Genomic DNA, 19,848 nt, shown 5'->3' with positions numbered 1-19,848 from the left:
ATTGAAACAAACAACGACCGGTGTGTTTTTCATTTTATTTTATTTACTTCTGTCCAAAGCATTTTTCTTAATAGAATGTGTAGTTTCATTAGCATGGTTTGCTTGGTTTCAGTTTCCATCTTGTATATATATTATCCTTCTTTAGTTTTAATTTATGGTGTACCTTTTTATGTTCAATAAATAATGGTATAATAATTCTTTGTTTTTTGGTTTGCTTTATATATATATAATGCTGTTATTTCTTTTTGCCAATTTCCTTGCAAATGTCAAAACCGCCCTGCATTCTAAAAGTTGTTCAGTAGCTTGCTCAAAATTGTTAGGATTATATGCTTCAATTATTTGCAAATATAGAATTTGTTCTGTTGTCTGTCCTTTTAAATACTTTCAACTGTATCGTTTTTTTTTTGTTTTTCTGAGAAAAGTTAAATATGCAATTTGTCCACTTATAAATACTTTTACACCATTGTTTGGGGTTTGTGACAGTTATTTGCTTAGCGATTCTGTTTCGTTTGAAGTCGAATAACAACTGAATGAAACAAATGAGCGGAATGTGGTTGTTTTATTTTTATTTTATTCTGCGAAACGATCGTTCGCAACCGAAGGAACAGTTTGATTAGCAGATTATGTGAAGCATTCACTATTGCTATACATCTAGAGAATGATTTCATGTGTAACTAGAGAGGTTGTATGGAAATGAAAATGGAATGTACGTGACTGTTTCTCGACTCCAGTCTAGAGTCAACTATTACTAATCTCATGCCGTTTTTCATTGAGAAACACTGGTGGCGTGGATTGCTCTGATTTTGCACTTTCGAGCAGAAATGCAATATTTTGACTGTGTTTCATTGCCATTTCTGCTCGAAAGTGCAAAACCAGAGCAATCCACGCCACCAGTGTTTCTCAATGAAAAACGCCATCAGACACTTCCGGTAGGATGCAAATTGGATCCTCACTCTCGCCGGTGTCATCACTTCAGCCGCGACAAAGGAGACCGATCTTTCATCACTACCATGGAAAGCGTTTTCCTCAATCTTAGCATCGAAAAAGTGACATTAAAGCGTCACTTTATGCAAGATTACCGCCTAGGAATTGTGCAATTCTTAAACAAAAACATTCTTCGGGAAATTTTTGTTCTGTTATAATTACATTTATAAGACTCATTTCGGGGTACAATTGCCTACTTTCTTATCGCTAACGGGTGCCTGCTATTTGCTGTTCTTTTGCCATTTAACTAATCTTTGGTATCTTTGCCTTCTCTTTAGTAAAATTCAAAATTATAATATTGATACGCTTACTTGAACAGAAACAGATAACTCCTTTCGTAGAGAAGATATTTTTACTTCAACCGTCGGTAAGGTAGATTTCTGCTATAGCTCATAAGTCTAACGTTGAACAACCAAAAGCTCATCCGCAAAAGCTTTTTTTTGCATGAACGCAAAATCGCGACTGTTGTACGGTTTCAGCAGGTTGCAGTCACTTTGAGCTTAAATTAATTAATTACAATTATGCGCGATTCGCATACTCCGTCAGGCCACTGTAACCAACACGTTCCGGTAACAGTAACGCTCAACATTCGGAAACGAACCCGCCTTAGGCCGCAGTCAGAGCGGGCACGAGAAGCTGTCAGAGTAAAAAATGAGCAGATTTCACGGTTTGTTTCCCGCTTTTGGGCTGCTATAAAGTCAGTCACAAGCTTAGCTCAGCTTGTGCGCAGTGCTGTTATTTTGACGCGCACGAATTTGACATTTCTCTCCCCTATTATGTACGAGATTCGATGCGGACTCGCCTGAGGACGCCATGATTGGAAAAAAGGATGTTGCCAGGGATTTGTTAGGGAAATGTGAAAGCTGGATATCTTGTTAATATGATATCTTTCCTTCAACATTAGTTGTAGAGTAACAGTGCCCCCAGCCATCTCAGCTTCACCATTCATCTCATATACTAAATCCATCAGTGAGAGTGAAATCTGCTAGATTATATCGATGCATTGGTTTAAAGGGTACGATGAAATAATATGATTCGTATTTTCGCGTTGTCATAACAATAGTATTGTACATTTCTTGGTGAATGTTTCAAATGGCCACACAGGCAAGTGACGTTTCTCTGCTATTTATTACTAAACCGTGCGAGCGATTTCCTCTGAATTCTTTGTAAAAGAATTTCTTTTAGGACCTAAATATTAACGAAAATATCCATACACGCTGCACAATAATCAGAGTAGAAAGTGACTTATTTATACGGAAATCAGAAAAAAATCACCGGAATTCGTCAATACGATACGATTTATCACAATTCGTCTGATGGAATTCGAGCAATCCGCAAAATAACTTGGTGATTCTAGTAATAAGATTACTATTGGTACAATAACCCTATCAAATTTACATACACAGAAACAACAAAGCCACATAATATATTGGCGCACGGCACATGTGACGGTGGTGGCGTTTCTTTGACGAATACGGCAACTGACCAATTGTATCGAATTGTATCGTGCATTTTTGTGCACTAATGTCGTTTTCACATGAAGTCGAAATTAATCCAGTTCCGACTGTGACTGCTGTCAAATCCATACGTTTGCATTACGTTTTCCATTGATGCCAAGCCCAACCCAGTTTCCAACCTAACTGCTGTCAAACCGTTTGTTTGAAGCCAGCTTCGAACCTGGTTTCAATGTCATTAAACTGAAATACGAGTCAGTTTTGAACATGATTCTCATATCGGGATTGTTCACACCCCCGATGCTAAGTGCGAAATCAACACAGTTTCGTCAGAAGTGTTTGTTTGATTAAACTACAATGAATCCGTTTCAGTTTTCTCAAAAGAAATCGACATAAATGTACTTCTTGATACGTCTTTCATGGCATGCTATATAGTATAATATTTTAACATTCCGTCACCACAGATTCATGTTTGAAACTTTCACCTAATACCCGTTTTATTTTCTTTGTGCTGTGTTATCAATAAGGTTGCCATCTGCACAGGCCTTGTCCATCTGTGTCGGTTCCAGGATAAGCTACTAGGTAACAGCAGTACGGCCCCATAACCAATAACCGAATTGTGTGTCATTTTCCGCTGATACAGGGTTTTGCGAAGGAACTTGACACATTTTGCTGTCCGGTTACACTGGAACCAAACAAGGGAGGGAGAAATCGAACACGGCATCGGAAATAGAAGAATGAAGGTTTATTTTCATCTAGTAGTTTTCCATCAAGAATAACTCGTTTTTGAACTGATACTGGCCAATAATTGCGTATCCAGTAATGAGCAACAGTTGTCAAATATTGTTTTTAGAAAATAAACGGTTGTAAATCTTCATTCTTGTACTTTTTATTGCACTTCGGAGCTATTGTCAATTTAAAAAATAAATGTGTCAGTCTAAATTATGGTTAAAAAGGGGTCCGCGATATTAAAAGATTTAGAACCACGAATTTATAACATTTCATTTGTTGTAACGTACAGTCATCAAGACTTCCCTTAAGAATTTGCCCGTCTTTCTGCCATTGAATCTAGCAGCATAGTGTATTTGTCGTGGAGGCATCGTCAATATTGTGTGTTTGGAGCTCTTCTTTCGCTACTACAAAGTTTTCGTTTCCGTCGGTAATTATAGCCGCTAGTAGAATGTTAGGACATAAGCCTTACTAGTGATCCTAAAACTAGAGATCAGCGGAGAGAAAAATCGTAGATCTGGCAACGATATATACATAAACAGAATTGTTGCACCGCTTGCATTTGTATTTGTGTGCGAGTGACATTTCTAATGTTCGGATTTGTTTGCTTGTGTAATATCACACTTATACCAGAAAATTAAGTCCATCTGTTTTTTTTATATTTCAATGAGAAAACAGCATAAAGCTTTAGTGTATAGTTTCATGTTGCTTTCAAATATCATATATTAACTATTTCGCAGCAATACTCCCCACTGAAGATGAACATCGAGAAACAAGGCAATTGTAAACATGCAGATTGAAACCGCTTTTGACAGTTCAATTGGAAGTATTGAGCAATTTGACGTCTCTGTTACGCACACCGATGCAGCGTATACGGATATTGCGTGGTTCGATTTTACACTGACGTAAAAACATTTATAGCTGCCCTTACACGAGACAATATTATTGTCAATACAAGGAGTATTGACAATACTTTTGATCGTGTAGTGGAAACATCATTGGATTGACGAAAATATTGTCAAGAAATCAAAACTGCTCATCAATCCGACAATACTTTCCCTCCAGAGAGGAAACTACCAAATATGTGCACTGAACTCATCTCTCAATATTTCAATGTTCATTTGCAATATTTGAAGCTCCAAACGCTTGATTTTCTCGAAAAATGCGGACTCAAGTAACCAAGTCAATTGGATTGACGGTATTGACAATACTTTGGATTGACAATAATATTGTCACGTGTAAGGGCTGCTTATGAATTTTATAATTATACACTGCGGAAAAGTGCTTAGAGTTTCATTAGTTTAGATCTTATGAAACAAGCAAGAATCAGTTCTATTTCGTGTTGAAGATTTTTGTGAACAGTTTCATGGTTATCTTAACTGTTTTCTAAGCATTGCACAATTTTTCGTTCCAAATATTCCTTCAATAATTGGCCCTCGACAAAATTCACTGGGCATCTTTGGTACACTCACACTAGTATTAACCACACTAACACATTCACGCGTGGATTGGTCAATAGCAATGTCTCCGCTGAGTTATATAGGATCACTAAGGATCACCTAACGAAATATTTAGCTTTCGGTTATGTCCCATACGATTCAATGAAAAATGTTGGGTCAGTAATCGTGAACCAGTTGGTTCAGTAATAATGTAATTTTATTGACCCTCCGTTAATAGCGTCGACTAGTTCCGACAAAATGTCATGGAAACGATTCAAGTTAGGAAGGAATCAAACATATGTTTAGCACATAATGATTTCCTGCCACCACTGACTTTAATGCTTCATGCTATGAGGCAATAACAAACTAAATAAATTCTAGGCCATTACCATTGTTCTAAGTAATTTTTACTTTTTTATTGCATGAATCACTGGATATAAGGCAAATTTGTTCAATATCGTTCATACTGTAATTTGATATTTTTTCAAACATAAACAATCATTGTCATAGCTACGACGCACCTAGCGATCAGACGCTTGTTGTTTTGCTTCAAAATACTGAAACTGACAGTGAACCGAGCTCATCGAGGGGTCCTGTTCAAATGATACATAAGAAATCGCAGACTACTCCATTTTGAGTTTATCTTTGGGATGAATTGATTTGCAAATCTCTACAATTCATTTTGTTCCCCATAGAAAATTGCTGCTAGGCGAGACATACATTCCAGATAGCAGCTGAAGTGATTTGAGTTTCATGTATTTAACGCACAAATCAAGAAATTATATCGGTGCACCAAATATTTTATCGTTGCGTTAGCTTTGCTAACAAACCGGCCTTTGCTAGCAACGTTTCAATATTAGCTATGAGCTTACAGTAACCAGTAATGAGTTATCACCTGCGCAAAGTAACTATTCCTTCTGGTAATTTATGCATCTAAAAGTAACTGCAATAGAGCAAGCCAACCTCGAACGGTATACTTAGTCACCTAGCCAACAGTTGAAGTAAAAATAAACTCTATCCATCCTATCTCAATACAGCTATTTACAACTACTTACGTGGGCAGATGCTACGACGCGAAAACCAAATAAATTATTTGTTTTTGGATTTTCAATACCTTTCACAAAAATCATAGCAGAACTAAAACTAAACCAACCGGGACTTAAGCACTATCAATCGGAAATCATGAGCGTTCATATTTACAGATTCTATACATTTGAGATTCTTCCGTAATCCGCGCTCCGAGCTTTCAGCAGCGAACGGGAATCGGAGAAATCCTAAGCGCACTAGCAGTTTGTTAGCATTTCTTCCTCAATAACCATTTAACCAAGAGCCGAAACCTGATAGGGGAGGTGCAGGTGGACTGCTTGCGTGAGTTACTTGAAGCTGCACCCTAGTAGCATTCTGAACAAGGGGCGAAGCGGTTAGTTATACAGTATTGGTACTATCGGACCAACATATAAGCATTTTGTGTGCCACTGGCAAATACTCTGTCTCCTATCGATTAATATACATGTTCCAAAATAAAAGCCTTATTCAACATTCCAGCTCTTTCCGAAGCAGCATCTAGTGTGTCCTATTTCCATAGGGCTTCTCGTTTGATCTATAACGGGCCTGTCTATTTCAAGTATAACTTAATGCGAATGAGTTTATGTGTACATATTAGATAATGGAAACAATTTTCCTCTAACAGCATAGACACCATCCAGTGAATCAAATACCACTAGAATATTGCACACTATTCTCTGACTGACTTTTTTTTTATTTCTGTAGCACCACTAACTACAACGTTCCTACCATTAGTCCAACAAGTGCCTGTAGCGAGAGATTTGAATACTGAAGTTTTGCAGGTTGTTCAATGGTTTTGTGTTTTAAGTGAGTTTTTGTGTGTTCCAACTATTTCACTGTTTTGGTTGATGTTGAGTATTGTAGTTCTTAAAATTGTTAATTAGCTTCTTGTTTAGTTTGTTTTGATCTTGCTGTAGAGAAAAGGTATACACATACGACTATTTAAAGTTTTTTTTTCATTTATATGCTTAATTTGTTTCTGCTTTTTTTTTGTTGATTTGTTCCTTGATCTAAATATTAAGCTTCTATTAATCATATCAATTTTATTGTTTGCTATCCCATTTTTCTTTCCCCATTCGAACCAAAACGATTCCAAAAGCTAGGGCAAAACAAGCAAACTTATAATCAACTAAAGTGGGCATCCTTTGATTGCACTATCCGTTCAATTCTGTTTACCGTCGATTCGGAGGGGTTTTGAGCACCTGAAAACTGTTAATAGTGATAAGCAACTCTTGTGGAGTTTTACCCGTTTTGAAATTTTGCGTGTACGACTGCGTGAACTCTTTGAGAATGTCGTTTTCGGTAGCAAGTGCTAGAGAATCTCGAAACAATGATTCTGTTTGTTTTTTGTCTAGCTAAGGAATACTCGTTGGAAATTCATTTTCTGTTTCCCTGAATCGCTATTCATCTGTCTGTTTGAAGGATTCTCAGTTTTTTTTTTCGAACTAAAATTCAACAATTATCTACACAACTGGTTTAAATAAAAGCGTATAAAAATATATTTATATATTTTTCCTAAAGTCGAAAATACTTTAGTGATGCAGTCAATGTTTGATGGTGCAAACTGTTAAAACATAACGCTAAGCCTTCACAATTTACTTAGTAACATGTTAAAGTCTAACCGTCTTTGATTCACTCTTCAGCTTGTCCTTACAGATGGATCCGTGTGTTCAAAAAGTTTACCTACAATTTGCGCTTCTCTGAAGCAGCCTTTTCGTTCGTATAGCAACTGGAAAACAAACAGGAAAAGAAACCAATCGTGTCTGGAGCAGAACCAAACGAGATCTTGAACCAAATCGAAAAGAAGCACCTTCGAGCTGCTTCCTTTGGCTATTGCCCATCGTCGTTTGTCGTTGACGTCATCGCACTTGCAGTTTCTCTAGATGGAAATGAGATTATTTATCTAGTACACCAACACGGACTCCATCGTTATCGTATCTCATTTGGCCGAGCTGCCCGAGCTGTTCGTCTGGTTCTGTGACATCATTAGAACCGATGCCGAGGAATCGCCCCCACTACTGCTACCGTTCATATTTCGTCGCGCCAGTCGAGATCTGTAATGTAAAGATGGGAATAATCCCTAGACCAACTTGTAGATTCCAATTAACCTTACCTTATTTGACCAGCCAAAAGCGGATTAATGGCGTAGAGCCAATCGTGCACTTCCTTGTCACCCAGAGTTTGCAAAAGATATCCTCGGTGTTTTGTTACAACGCTATAAAAAAAACAGCATGTAGAACCACCATGATCTTTCGTACCTCCAGCTTACCTGAAAGTGTTGGGTACTTTCACCATTGCCGCCTGATCTTCGCTGCATTCCACTTGTGCGGTAGCCAAGTTCAGCACCGCGCGTTCAACTGGATCCTTATCCGAACGGAAGATAAATACATAGGGGCGGCGTACGGTGACCCAGCGTTTTTTCCAACCCGAACCACCATGCTCAAGTACGTTTAGATATCCTTTCCGAGCTACGACAGGACTCACACGAATCTCCTCAAGTTCGGGTACATACAACCGCAGTGGCATTTCCTGTGTCTGTGGAGCAGGAGCTGGTGCCTCCCAGCCGTTCGGTATTTCCACTCGATCCGGTGAACAGAGCTCAATGGAATTACCCGATATGTAACTGGCGTTCATATCCGCACAACCTTCGTCGCCGGGTGAAGCATCTACTGTGAGTTGGTTGTTTGCTTCACATGAATCAACCTTGCTGCCTATACGACCCTGAATCAATTTTACGCACTTCCAAACCAGTTCCGTTTCGCGCGGAGTCAACTCCCGTTCGGGCATCGTAGGCGTCTGCTGATCCTTTACCGGTGTCTGTGGAGAATGTGGTATGACCATGTGTACCGGAGAGGCACTCGCTCTTTGAGCCAAATTGCATACGTCCTTCTCGGTTTTGGTGGTCGGGTTTGGTGTGGTGTCCATGCCGAGACGTTCGCGCAGCATTAGCAGGTGTCTAACGCGGCCAACTTCCTCGAGTCGGGTCAACTTCTCCAGTTCCCACTGGTGGTCAAAGATCAGCGAATCACCACGCGGACGCCAGCCATGCAAGTTTTCTTCACCGCGAACGTATGTCGAGCTGGTATCCAATACGCGACGCTGACGTCTCTGGACGCCTGTTTTCGATAGATTAAAAAGTTATTGCAGCAGATGGTCAGTCAATAAAATGCATAAATTAGCTCGAGAAGCTGTAGAATTTTAAAACTCAACGAAATTTTAAGCACTTTACTCAAATTATAAGTTGATAAATAAATAAAGCTAAAACTACTGGGAACAGCCCTATAGTGTTGTTCGAACTGTTGTCGAAGGACTTCCCTAAAACGGACAATTTAGTTGGTTGATCATCCAGCTTTTTTCTCAATTTCGAAGAATCAGATCATAATCAGAGATAAGCAAACGTAAAGGCCCATATTCACAGAATATTCTTGAAATATTTTACTAAAAGAAAGAATAAATCTAAATTTCTGTTTGAGCTGAAAATATTCTCACTAATAGTACTGTTGTTGTACCGTTGAATTCCACTATATCACGTCATTACACTCTCACAAAGTCACTATTTTTCCGAAAGTGTACACTATTTTACGTTTGATACACTTTCGGAAAAATAGTGACTGTGAAGGGAAAAATAAATCATGTTTAAAAGTGTTAGACTCTCGTTTCGCGATCCGATTCTATACAGGCAGTTGATAATTGCGATAGAATCATTTTACTATTGCCGCTTATTCTAACTATGTGTATATAACCTTTGTATAAGTCGTGTCTATGAAAATGTCTGTGAATGCTCCACACAAGGATTTTGAAATATTGCAACCTAGTATTAGAATGTAGAATCATCAAGTTGAATCATCGATTCGATTTTCTGCAATAATTGTCAACTTGCGATTCTCTCTTGAGAAATTCCACACAGAAACGATCAATATCATTTTTTTAAGGGCGTAAAATACTCAGAGTATGAAGTGGAGCGAAGAAATGTAGAAAAATTCTCTCACGGTTCATGCATTGAGAGTTCTTGTAGCATCTTCTACCGGATTGAAAATGTTGCGTACAATATAAATAGCAATATAGCAGCTTCTGTCAAATTTTCGGCAATCACCAGCACTGCATGAAATTCTTTCGAGATTACACCAAATCCCAACATTTCATGAATTTTTAAAACATCGGACGACCTTTTTTTTCCTAAGATTTGCGGTATTCATTATGCGAACTATGTTTGAAGTGGTATTGCTTCTTAAAACCGAAGCGAAGACATTGTGATCGATTTAATCGCAGTTCGTTGATTGAAAGTCGAGTAATCCACAAAATAACATGGCTATTCTACTAATGAGATGGCTATTGGTATAGTAACCTTACGCAATTTGCAAAAATCTTTAACTCACATATTTTGAAATGGTCATTTTTGATTTTTCACTTCACGAGAATGAAATTATGCTCGAAAACTGCAGAAGTTAATGACAACGAAGAATATTCATCGAATCGTTCCGAAATCGTAATGATTCTGAGTTAACTCGAATGTTTTCCTGTCAGAGCTTTGGTAAAAAAATTATAAATTGAAACGTTATTATGCATGAAGTTTCATACGAACTTCACAACTAGCCAGTCTTCTAGCTGATATATATTTTAGGTACACTTAAGTTGAATAAAGTTGAATATGAACACACACATTTCTAAATCCAATCCAATCCAAAATAAGTTTGAAAAAACTTTTCAAGAGTTGTTTGTTGTTCAAGAGTTGTTGTGTTTCGAACTATAACATGCAATGGCTACTCATATTAAAAAATCATTAATAGTTAAATTCGAAGATCTCCGAAAATTTTTTGAATTTCGTGGAAATACGGAGATTTCCATGGATCTGGAATCGCTGGTAATGTGAGACTCTGTTTAAATCTAGGACAGGACCTGACAATTCGACCGTCCAACGACAAAAGGGCCTAAATGCAAATGACACTTTCTCTTTGTTTACTTTTTCTTTCACTATTTACCGAACTGATTTTATATTTGACGCTTAACTTTTCGCAAAACTTTCAAGGTAAAACTACAAGCATTCGATTTATATTGGAAACTTTAGAGAATTTGCTATAATGGCTCCGTAATAATCAAAAGAGAAAGTAAACAAAGAGAGGCTAGGCCCTTCTGTCGTGGGACTGTCGAATTGTTAATCCACTTCGAGAGCCAGGTTCGGACCATCTAGTGATTGGTTGAAATTGACATAAGCAAGTACAAGTTGTTGAATTTAAAGCGGCCCTTACACGAGACTTATTATTGTCATTTTTAATGACAACTAAAGTAATGCCATTCCAAATTTGTATGGAAAATCCATCATTACTTACACTTACACGCTCATTAAAAATGACATTACTTTATAGTAATGACACTTTTGATGATCGTGTAAGGGTCGCCTAATATTACTGCAGGGTGGAAGAAAAAGTGTTGTCAGTATCATCGGTAACAATGTAGTTTGATATTGTTTTTAGGATAATCTTTTTAAAATTATTAGTTTCAATAGGATTTAAGTTCAATTTGTTTTTAAGTCCTGTCAATGTGAAAAGTATACGAGTAAATTTAACAATCACTGGATGATACAGAGAGAAAGTCTGAAATCACGAAGTGTGATATGGACAAGAATATTGATTATATTCCTAAATTGTATATAGTATTATTTTCAAATTGAATATGTTGGATACTTTAGTTAATAAAGCTGTACAAATCAATTACCAAAAAATGTGTTTCAGAAATTTTTTTATGAAACTGTTTCAACTAAACGTTTTCTTTAAAACAGGCATTTGATCAAAATTAATTTAGAGCTGCATTTTTGACTGATATAACATATGTCTAAGTGTTTTTAAGTGATAAATAATCGCATGTTATAAGAGGAGAAGCTTTTCAGAAAAAATAATTATCTCTTCTGGCAACAGTAATCGCGAGGAATATATTATTTATAACAGTGAGCAAGCGGAATAAGAAGAGAAATATTTTTCTGGAAAAACAAGCCAGTTGTCTGGTCCTGTCCTAGGTTCAAATCTGTTTCTATCTAAAATAGGATAAGGGCTTCCTATTTCATCTCATTTGTAAGGACGTTACCATAAAAACCTGATTTAGCCACTAAAATCACTATGATTTTTTCATGTCTCTGCATAATTCGCCTTGCTCCACATGAAGAATTGATTCACATTCCTTGGAAATTAAAATAATGTTCAAAAAATCAGCTAAAAACACTTCTGATATGTTCACTTCTACTCTGCTCCTAATTCCATCTCAAAGGATTTTTATTCGTCCTATTAATTAGTAATGGCGACAGCAATCAAAACAATACATTGCACTATTACACTCTCAGGCTCAAAATGTCCGAATTTTTAAAAAATGGCCTAATCCCAACTATAAGACAACACACGATATTTTTAGAATTAGTTATGAACCATTTCGACGTTCAAAAATGGGGGCCGTTTTCGTTATCTTTCGTTTAAAATTTAAAGTTTTAATGTGCAGTTAATTTGGTAAACTTAACAACAAAACAAAACAGGAATTGTTTTTATTTAGGCATTAGTCCTTCTGAAAACAAGATGTCATTTATACAGATTTATCAGTATTGTATAGATTTTTGCGTTCGCATACTGATTCAAATCAGAGTACAGATTTTATACAGATTTCCTAAATGTAATACAAATTTGTACAGGTTCATAAAAAGTGAGAAGTAAAAAATTAGACTTTTCTCTTTGAGTATCTATAGTAATTCTTTGAAAGTTTTTTAATCAACGGACAAATCGCATGTTAAAATGGCAATCTTCGGAAATATGAATAACTATCTTTTAACATCATTTTATTAGTGAAAACAGATAGAGCAGATATAGACTTTTTATGCAAAGCAATACATATTTTCTATGAAAATATCTGGCATCTCTGTGCATAGCCGATGAAACACACACACTTAACAGCGTTATGTTATGACATATAGCGGATAGAAACCAGTGCTACTAGATTTGCCACAATGGTTATTTCATTCGTATTTAATACGTTCTTCTGGTAATATTCGAAACCGAAATAGTTTTATTGAAATTTAAATATCTATAATGTAATTAAACTAATGTCACGGATACAAAAAAAATACTAGTTGATGATAATTTGAAGAAGAAAAGCAATTTTATTTTGTAACATTATGAGAAAACCTTGGCAACTTTGCGGAACCAAATGAGATGAAAACAAAGCACAATCAAGTGAACTTTCATCTCATATTTTTGAAGAATTTTATTGCTTGTCGGGTAATTTTTGAAGCTTTTAATCGTTAATTGAACAAGTGGCAAGAGAGCAATACTAATTATGAAGTCATCCAGCATTCAATAGTAGCATAATTATGCGAAACAGTGATCATGTTTTGAGACGAATCGTTTAGTAAATATTCAGAAACATGACGAACTGTAAATCTTGAGACGAAAATGTGTCCAAAATCGAAAAGTGAATTTGTTTTAAATGAAAAAAATGATCACCGAAGAATTTAAAACCATTTCTTCCAATGGAAAAATGTGACAACAGCTTAAATATTCATTTTTAAACATTTCACAGTTTGTTTCAGGTACGTTGTAAGATATTATTCATGTTCAAAGTAATGAGGTGAAGGGATGAGATGGAAATAGGGGCTCAGATGAAATAGGGAGCCCTTACCCTATCTAATTGTGTCTACTCGATCTCGTTTTCCAAGATAGTAGGTGTAATGATTTCGAAAATCTGTTGACCGATCTGAAGAGGTTCAAATCCTGGACGCTGTCTTTAATTTCGGAATTTTGAATATGCAACTTTTATATAGCAAACAGAGACGTAATTCAACGTCAAAAAAGCATAGTAAACATGCCGAATCGAAGAAATTCGACTGGTGAAAAATTAATAATGAATAAAGAGCTGATTGTAGCCCGGTAATTTTTTCTTAGCTAGGAATAAGTGCTTTTCGTTTACCATAACATGCTCTAACTCCTGCAAACTTCCAAGCAATCAATAAGCAATATCTACATAAGATAAATGCATAGCATTTCTCATCTGTTGTGAAACTTTACAATCTGCAGTAAGCAAACGAAACTAACCGGAACTTTAGCAAACCAAAGAAGCAAACCAAAACCTGCTCAGAAAGGGTTTTGTATTAGCGCTCTACACACTAGCACATTTCTACCTGGACTACCTGCTTCGGAAGCTCTCCTCAGCGACAATTCGTACACCCCGGACAATCTGTTTGCCTCCGGATTGCGGTATTGGCCTGAGAATAGGTGCTTGAGCGAACGTGGTCCAGTCCGTGCGTCCCGTCCGTAGATGATCATGCTCAAATCCTTCGTGATAATGGCCGGACGAGCACAGTTGTCGAGCTGTGTTAAATACAATATTCCAGTTATTGCACCGAAAAGTCTCTGGTTATTGAAACCTACCTCTAGATATGCACTGAGCGTGATAAAGATCTGTTCGCCAGTTTGTGTGACACGATTGAGCAACGCCGAATTATGTAAGCTTGAATCCCAGGCAGCTTCGAAACGGAAGAAGGATCTATCGTCTCCAGGTACTTCCAATACTTCGCCTGGGAACAATCCCAACGACAGAACACACGAGTCCGAATCGTCCAGCTCATCTGCCGGTTCCGGTTGATTACGAATTCGACCAACCACTAGCTCGCGAATGTCCTTCCACTTGACTTCGGGTGTTGGTTCGTGTACAATGGTTATCCTAATTCGGCGCTGTATGCCTTGGTGAAGAAGGAATAAACCACGGCACGGAAGATCGTCGCTATGATCGACGACGGCTGGTACGTATTCACCGTTAGGAGCCAGTTCGCATATCTCAAACCAAACCAACACGTCATGCTTGGCTAATACTGTAGACGAAGGAGGACATGGCAACGGGCCGAACTTGGGACTGCGAACCGGTTGACTGATCGGAATACTCGGTGGCAGCATGCGTCGGGGCGGCGGTCGTGTAATCTGGCAATCCTGTTTGGCGTCCTTGTGCAGCGGATGGTGTTGATAGTGACCGAAAACCTTAAACACTATCGGCTGTGTTTTCAAGTATTCTATGAATGATTTTGTAACCGGTACTGTGATCTGTTAGGGTATAATCCTGTATTAAAGTCAAAATTTTTTTTAGCGATGATCAACCCGAAACTTACATTCTGAACGTGATAGAATCCAAGTGGTGCTCCTGAGCCAGAGTTTTTGACCGGTTCCGTCGAGAAAGCCTCTTCATGGCGATGTAAAAAGCTGTAACAAATGGTAAACATCCCATCATGAATTTATTCAGAAAGATCATGATCCAGTTGCAACTCACTTGAACTGACAGAAAATATCCGCATATTCAGCCGCAATTCCCGTCGCTTGTAAAACCGTAACACGGAACGTGAATTCCTTACCCGGCTGTAAATGCTCACCGGGTTCATGTTCGTTCGAGTCGTGCAGTTCCGAGGCGACACTCGAGTCCCCACGACCCGAATCAGCATCTTCCTGTTCCAATTCCTCCAGTTTCATGATGTCATTAGCACCTTCCATGTACTTTTCGTCCTTATCGTGAATCGTACGTATCTTGGGTATCTTGTGCTGGCCGTTCTGTTCCTCATCGAATAGAATACGAGCGGATTGTTTGACACCGTTGCTAAAATCGGCATTCTCTTCGTCCATTACCGGTTGAACGGCAACACGAAGATAACCGCGAACGTCACCCCGCTCGTTGACGATTGCTACCTTGTGCACAAGTGGAACCGGATACAGTAGGTTACTCAAGTAGACGAAAGATCTACGGAAAGCAGAAGCAAACTGTTGAATATGCGAATTTATCCAAATAACCACAGACACTAGTACCTTCCGACCATGCGGAACCACGGGAAGCGATCGTAGAATGGATCACCACCGGTCAAGCTCTCGACGTTGTAATCCGGAGAAGTTGGACTTAGCTCGGCTTCGTTGTGATACATTTCGCGCATCAGTTCCAAGCGTTGTCTACAATTTCAAAGTTGGAATACAGTACCATTAGTTTAGTTCTTGGCAACTCTAATAATTATAATATAGCTTTAATTCGAGAAGCATGGTTTCATGCAAAATGTAACAATCAACATTCAACATAGAATTGGAGAAGTATCTTCAGAGTAAAGCACATGTGATAGGGTAAAAAGATATTTATAAAATAAAAGGTTTGGGACATAAATCATGTGAAATACGTATTTGCAATTATAAAAAAAAGTTAATATCGGGGTCATTTTGCATTAGAATCTCAGTGAAACAGTGAAATATAAACTACGAGCGTCTAGTTCAGGGACATGCCATCCTCAAAGGCATGTGTTGTATACTATTTTCAATGTGATTTTGTGTAGTGTTTGGACGTTTATGTTATTGATGGTAGAATTTTTGAAACAAATGGAAAAACTTGGAACTTTGCTACAATTTAAAAAACACATATTTCGAATTCATGCTCCTTTTCAATTTGTATGACTTATCATGATACCCCAGAAGAGACCCTTGAATCTGCAAATCTTCTCCAAATCGTAAAACTATTGTATCAATTGAACTACGCTCAAAATGCGATGAACCAAGTCTTGGAAGCCGATCGCTCACGGTTGAACACAGCGCCGTTCATGCGCTTTTAGTACGGTCGATGAGGTATCATTTTAGCATGCGTCATACGTCCCTGTATTATATGGAGCAAATCAAAGCCTTGGTATTACAATCCTGTAGTGGAATTCGCCCTTTTGTTTCAACAGACTTCGCAGCCGATTCAGAGTGTACAGAACCACGATCCTACTGACACTGCGAATCCTTCCAGGTCGGGGCTCAAACATACCGCAACTGGCTTGTGAGGCCAGTGCATTGAACCGCCAACCCGGACATTATATGGAGCCATTATGTTTTCTACCGTTCACATGATAAAGGCACTTATTGGTAGAGATGGTACAGATTTTAGGTAATATTATTTTCAAAACACAAATCAAAAACGAACTCAAAGGACTGCATTTCGCAACACAAGCATTTTATAATTCAAAGTTCTTCATTTCAAATCCGTTCCATGAGAAGTTTGGTTCTAGTCTTGTTAGGACGTGGAGCCGCCTATTTTAGGCTTATTTTAGGGTTTTTTTTCAGTATCTAACGAGAAATGCAGATGTATAAAAGACTGACGAATACCACTATGAAACGAAACACTGCTGAACTACATGTAGACGGTAGAAGCGGAAGGTGAAATAGTAATATGACTATAATTTAGATGCGCGGCGCCTGAGCACAGCTGAGCATGCTCGGTTTCTTCTGTCCAATGAAGCTGTTTCATCGTGTGTTTTACATGCAAAGTAGTTTTATTGGCAAAACGATTTCCCCGGATAGGAGAGAGCTACGGATACGAGTCCCGTCTCTGCAGTAACTTTTTCGCAGTTTTTCATTTCACCGTTGTATTCGTTAAACTGTCTCACTCGATACTGATGAAAACCTAGTCTATGAGCCCACTAGCTTTCCGTTGAAGCTGTTAGTAGAATATTGACACTAATAGTACTGTTGTTGTACCGTTTAATTCTACTATGTCACGTCATTACACTCTCACAAAGTCACTATTTTCACAAAAGTGTATCAAATGTTAAAATAGAGATACGTATTTCGGAATGTTATTTACATCCTTCCACAGTGTATCGGTTTTATAAGTCCATGAGACTTTCTCACGTAGTCATATTTTATCGAACAGAATATTAGAGGAATTTCAACTTTAAGTAATGTTGAAAAACTCTTTAATAATAGTTTGATTCAAAACTGAACTGTAATTTGCGTAGTAATTTGCTTTGCATGACGACTAGAACTACACAGATTAAAACAGTTTCAATCATAATCAATGATGTGATGGTAAGCACTTTTAACATTTAACATCACCATGTAATTTTGGAACCGAAAGTCTGGTTTTAATGAAATTCAATACCAATGGATAGGGTCATTAAAACTTTTATGTTGTATTATAAAACTCGGTTCAGTCATCTCAGAGGAATAGATGAAAATTCGATTCGACCACAACATCCGGAGTTTTCTGAACAGGAAATTGAGCACCAGTATAGCTAAGCTAGTTTGTTCGATCATCAACTAATCAGACCAGGATGATAGATGAATTTACAGCAGAGATGTCAGGTCTGCAGATTTGTCTGCAAATTTGCAGATTTCTTATAATGTGCTGCAGTCATTTTTCTTTGCAGACTGTTTTGCAGACTTTTGAAAATCGACACATTTGTCCAAATTTACAAACTTTTCAATCGGCCATTGAATTTTTATTTGTTATCACTCACCAAGCCACTTTTGGGTGCAACACTTGCAAGGCCGCAGACTGTTTTTCGATCTCACAGACTTTTGCAACCCTGTCTGAGGTTCTTTGAAATTTTTACCTGCACGGAACGATCGAAATTGGCTCTGCGCCTAATTCGTATTACGTAGCAAGCTTGAATTTCGGTAGTAAATGCTACATGTGGATCACGTTCCTGTCAAAAGCAGAGACTTTACTACACAACAACGTTCGAACATGTAGTATTTACTACAATTTTTCGGTAGGTAGCTCCAGAGGTTGCTACTCGTGTGTTTCCTGATAAAGTGAAGTAGAAAAATGAAATAAAATGGCATTTTTGCAGTAGTAACAGCTTATCTTGCTTTGTGCATACTTATTCCAGCTTTTCCGGCTCCGAGTCGATACGGCATACAATAAATGCTCAAATTCGATGGTAGCATTAACTACATGTTCGAACTTGTTTTTTTATTCATACCAAACGTGTTTTACTCTGTGGACTATGTCTTTGAGAAAATACTACAAAACAACAGACTTTACTACATTTTATTCATACGGCCCAATGTGTTTAGTTGGCGAATATCCTGGACACGTACAAGCAAAATTTCAATCCAACACAAAATTCTCTAACCAAGCAACTAATTTTGTGATTAAAATCAGAAAATTTGACTCTATCTATCTGTCACCATAACTGCTGAAAGACAGCACAAAGAAAACAAAAATGAAATTATTTATTAACAAGTTTATTAGCCAAAAACTCATGAGAAGTGTCAAACCAAACAACCCATTGAAAAGCTTAATAGGAAAGTCTTGTTGAAACTGCTTGCAAATTGTTTTGATGTTTTTCGCATGTGTTAAGATATGTTCACATTTAAATTTCTGAACCGATATGTGAAAATGTCGTACACTCTTAGTGGAAAGTGTATTTATTCAGAATTTATGCGCATTTGATGCGATTGTGCGTAATGTTTTTTACGTGGAACAATGAAGTGAGTTTCGAATGTTGCACTCTAATTGTATATGTCAAACGAAGTTCGTTGTATCTTCCAACCTATGTTGCAATTAGTTGTAATTTTTTTTAGCTGGAGGCTAAATCGAAACAAAACGAAAGGTAGGATTATATCTTGTTCAAACCATAGTTTAGGATCAAGAAAATAATTATGATCCTAAACTACGTTCACACTATTAGATAAAACGAGTTTTAACTATGATTTCATGTGTGAAATAACGTGTTTTTCTTCCGTGATATTTTATATTCAGAAATGTCACATTAAAACATGTTTTCCCAAAATAACATGATATAATGATCAGTCAAGCACAACCCTGCTAGCATTTCCGTCATTTTTCATGCTCGTTTTTTTGTTTTAGGACATAACTTTTTTAGTCATTTATTTCTAAAAATATTTATTTCACGTAAATGGCCAAAGTTTCGGAGCAAATACCCTTCGAAACGTTGAACAAATGAAGCGATTGACATAATATTTTTACTAATTTTTACGAGGCATTGTGAAAAACCAAGCTTCTCGAAACCGGGAATGCAATCTTCTCTGTAGATTTTCCTATTCCGAAGTACTACAAACTATTCTACGAGAACTCCGGAACCCAGTAAATTTCCAGAGTACTTTGCGCAGGTACTTTGCGCAGATTATTGCAAAGTTGGTCAGTTTGTTTTACGACGATGCATTCTGTTTGAAGTTGGCAGCTTGGCAGTTTTTTCCCCAAAAATGTTGAATTAGGTTCTGTTCGTTGTTTCGATGAGTAAACTTCCAAAATCGACGTGAATAAATGTTTAGTAACAGTGTAATTGTTCCGAACACCAACAATAAGCTGCAGGATCTTTCATAGTAATTTTTTTTTCATTAAACTGCAGTACTAGGGCTAATGAGAATAAACAGTTTTTCCTAACTACTGTCCATATTCTC

At 37.4% G+C, this 19,848-nt stretch overlaps 1 protein-coding gene across 5 annotated transcripts in view; it reads right to left on the bottom strand.

The window, feature by feature from the left end:
- Positions 1–21: 21 nt before the first annotated feature.
- The window catches only part of LOC131434781 (kinesin-like protein unc-104), a 115,664-nt gene continuing 95,837 nt past the window's right edge, over positions 22–19,848 (bottom strand). For 4 of the 5 annotated variants that reach the window (XM_058601921.1, XM_058601922.1, XM_058601920.1 and 1 more), the window contains 8 exons: positions 15,490–15,627; positions 14,963–15,424; positions 14,805–14,895; positions 14,074–14,739; positions 13,824–14,013; positions 7,941–8,787; positions 7,785–7,886; positions 22–7,725 (listed from right to left, as the gene is read on the bottom strand). In XM_058601921.1, the coding sequence (XP_058457904.1) occupies positions 7,611–7,725; positions 7,785–7,886; positions 7,941–8,787; positions 13,824–14,013; positions 14,074–14,739; positions 14,805–14,895; positions 14,963–15,424; positions 15,490–15,627 (2,611 nt within the window). In that variant the 3' untranslated portion in view covers positions 22–7,610. The remainder of the gene's footprint in view (positions 7,726–7,784; positions 7,887–7,940; positions 8,788–13,823; positions 14,014–14,073; positions 14,740–14,804; positions 14,896–14,962; positions 15,425–15,489; positions 15,628–19,848) is intronic. The other variant, XM_058601923.1, reaches the window with a different exon arrangement.

The sequence above is a fragment of the Malaya genurostris genome, chromosome 3 (assembly GCF_030247185.1).
Source record: "Malaya genurostris strain Urasoe2022 chromosome 3, Malgen_1.1, whole genome shotgun sequence".
NCBI lineage: Eukaryota > Metazoa > Arthropoda > Insecta > Diptera > Culicidae > Malaya > Malaya genurostris.
Note: the sequence above shows the minus strand (reverse complement) of the source record. Positions and strands in the feature narration are given on the sequence as shown.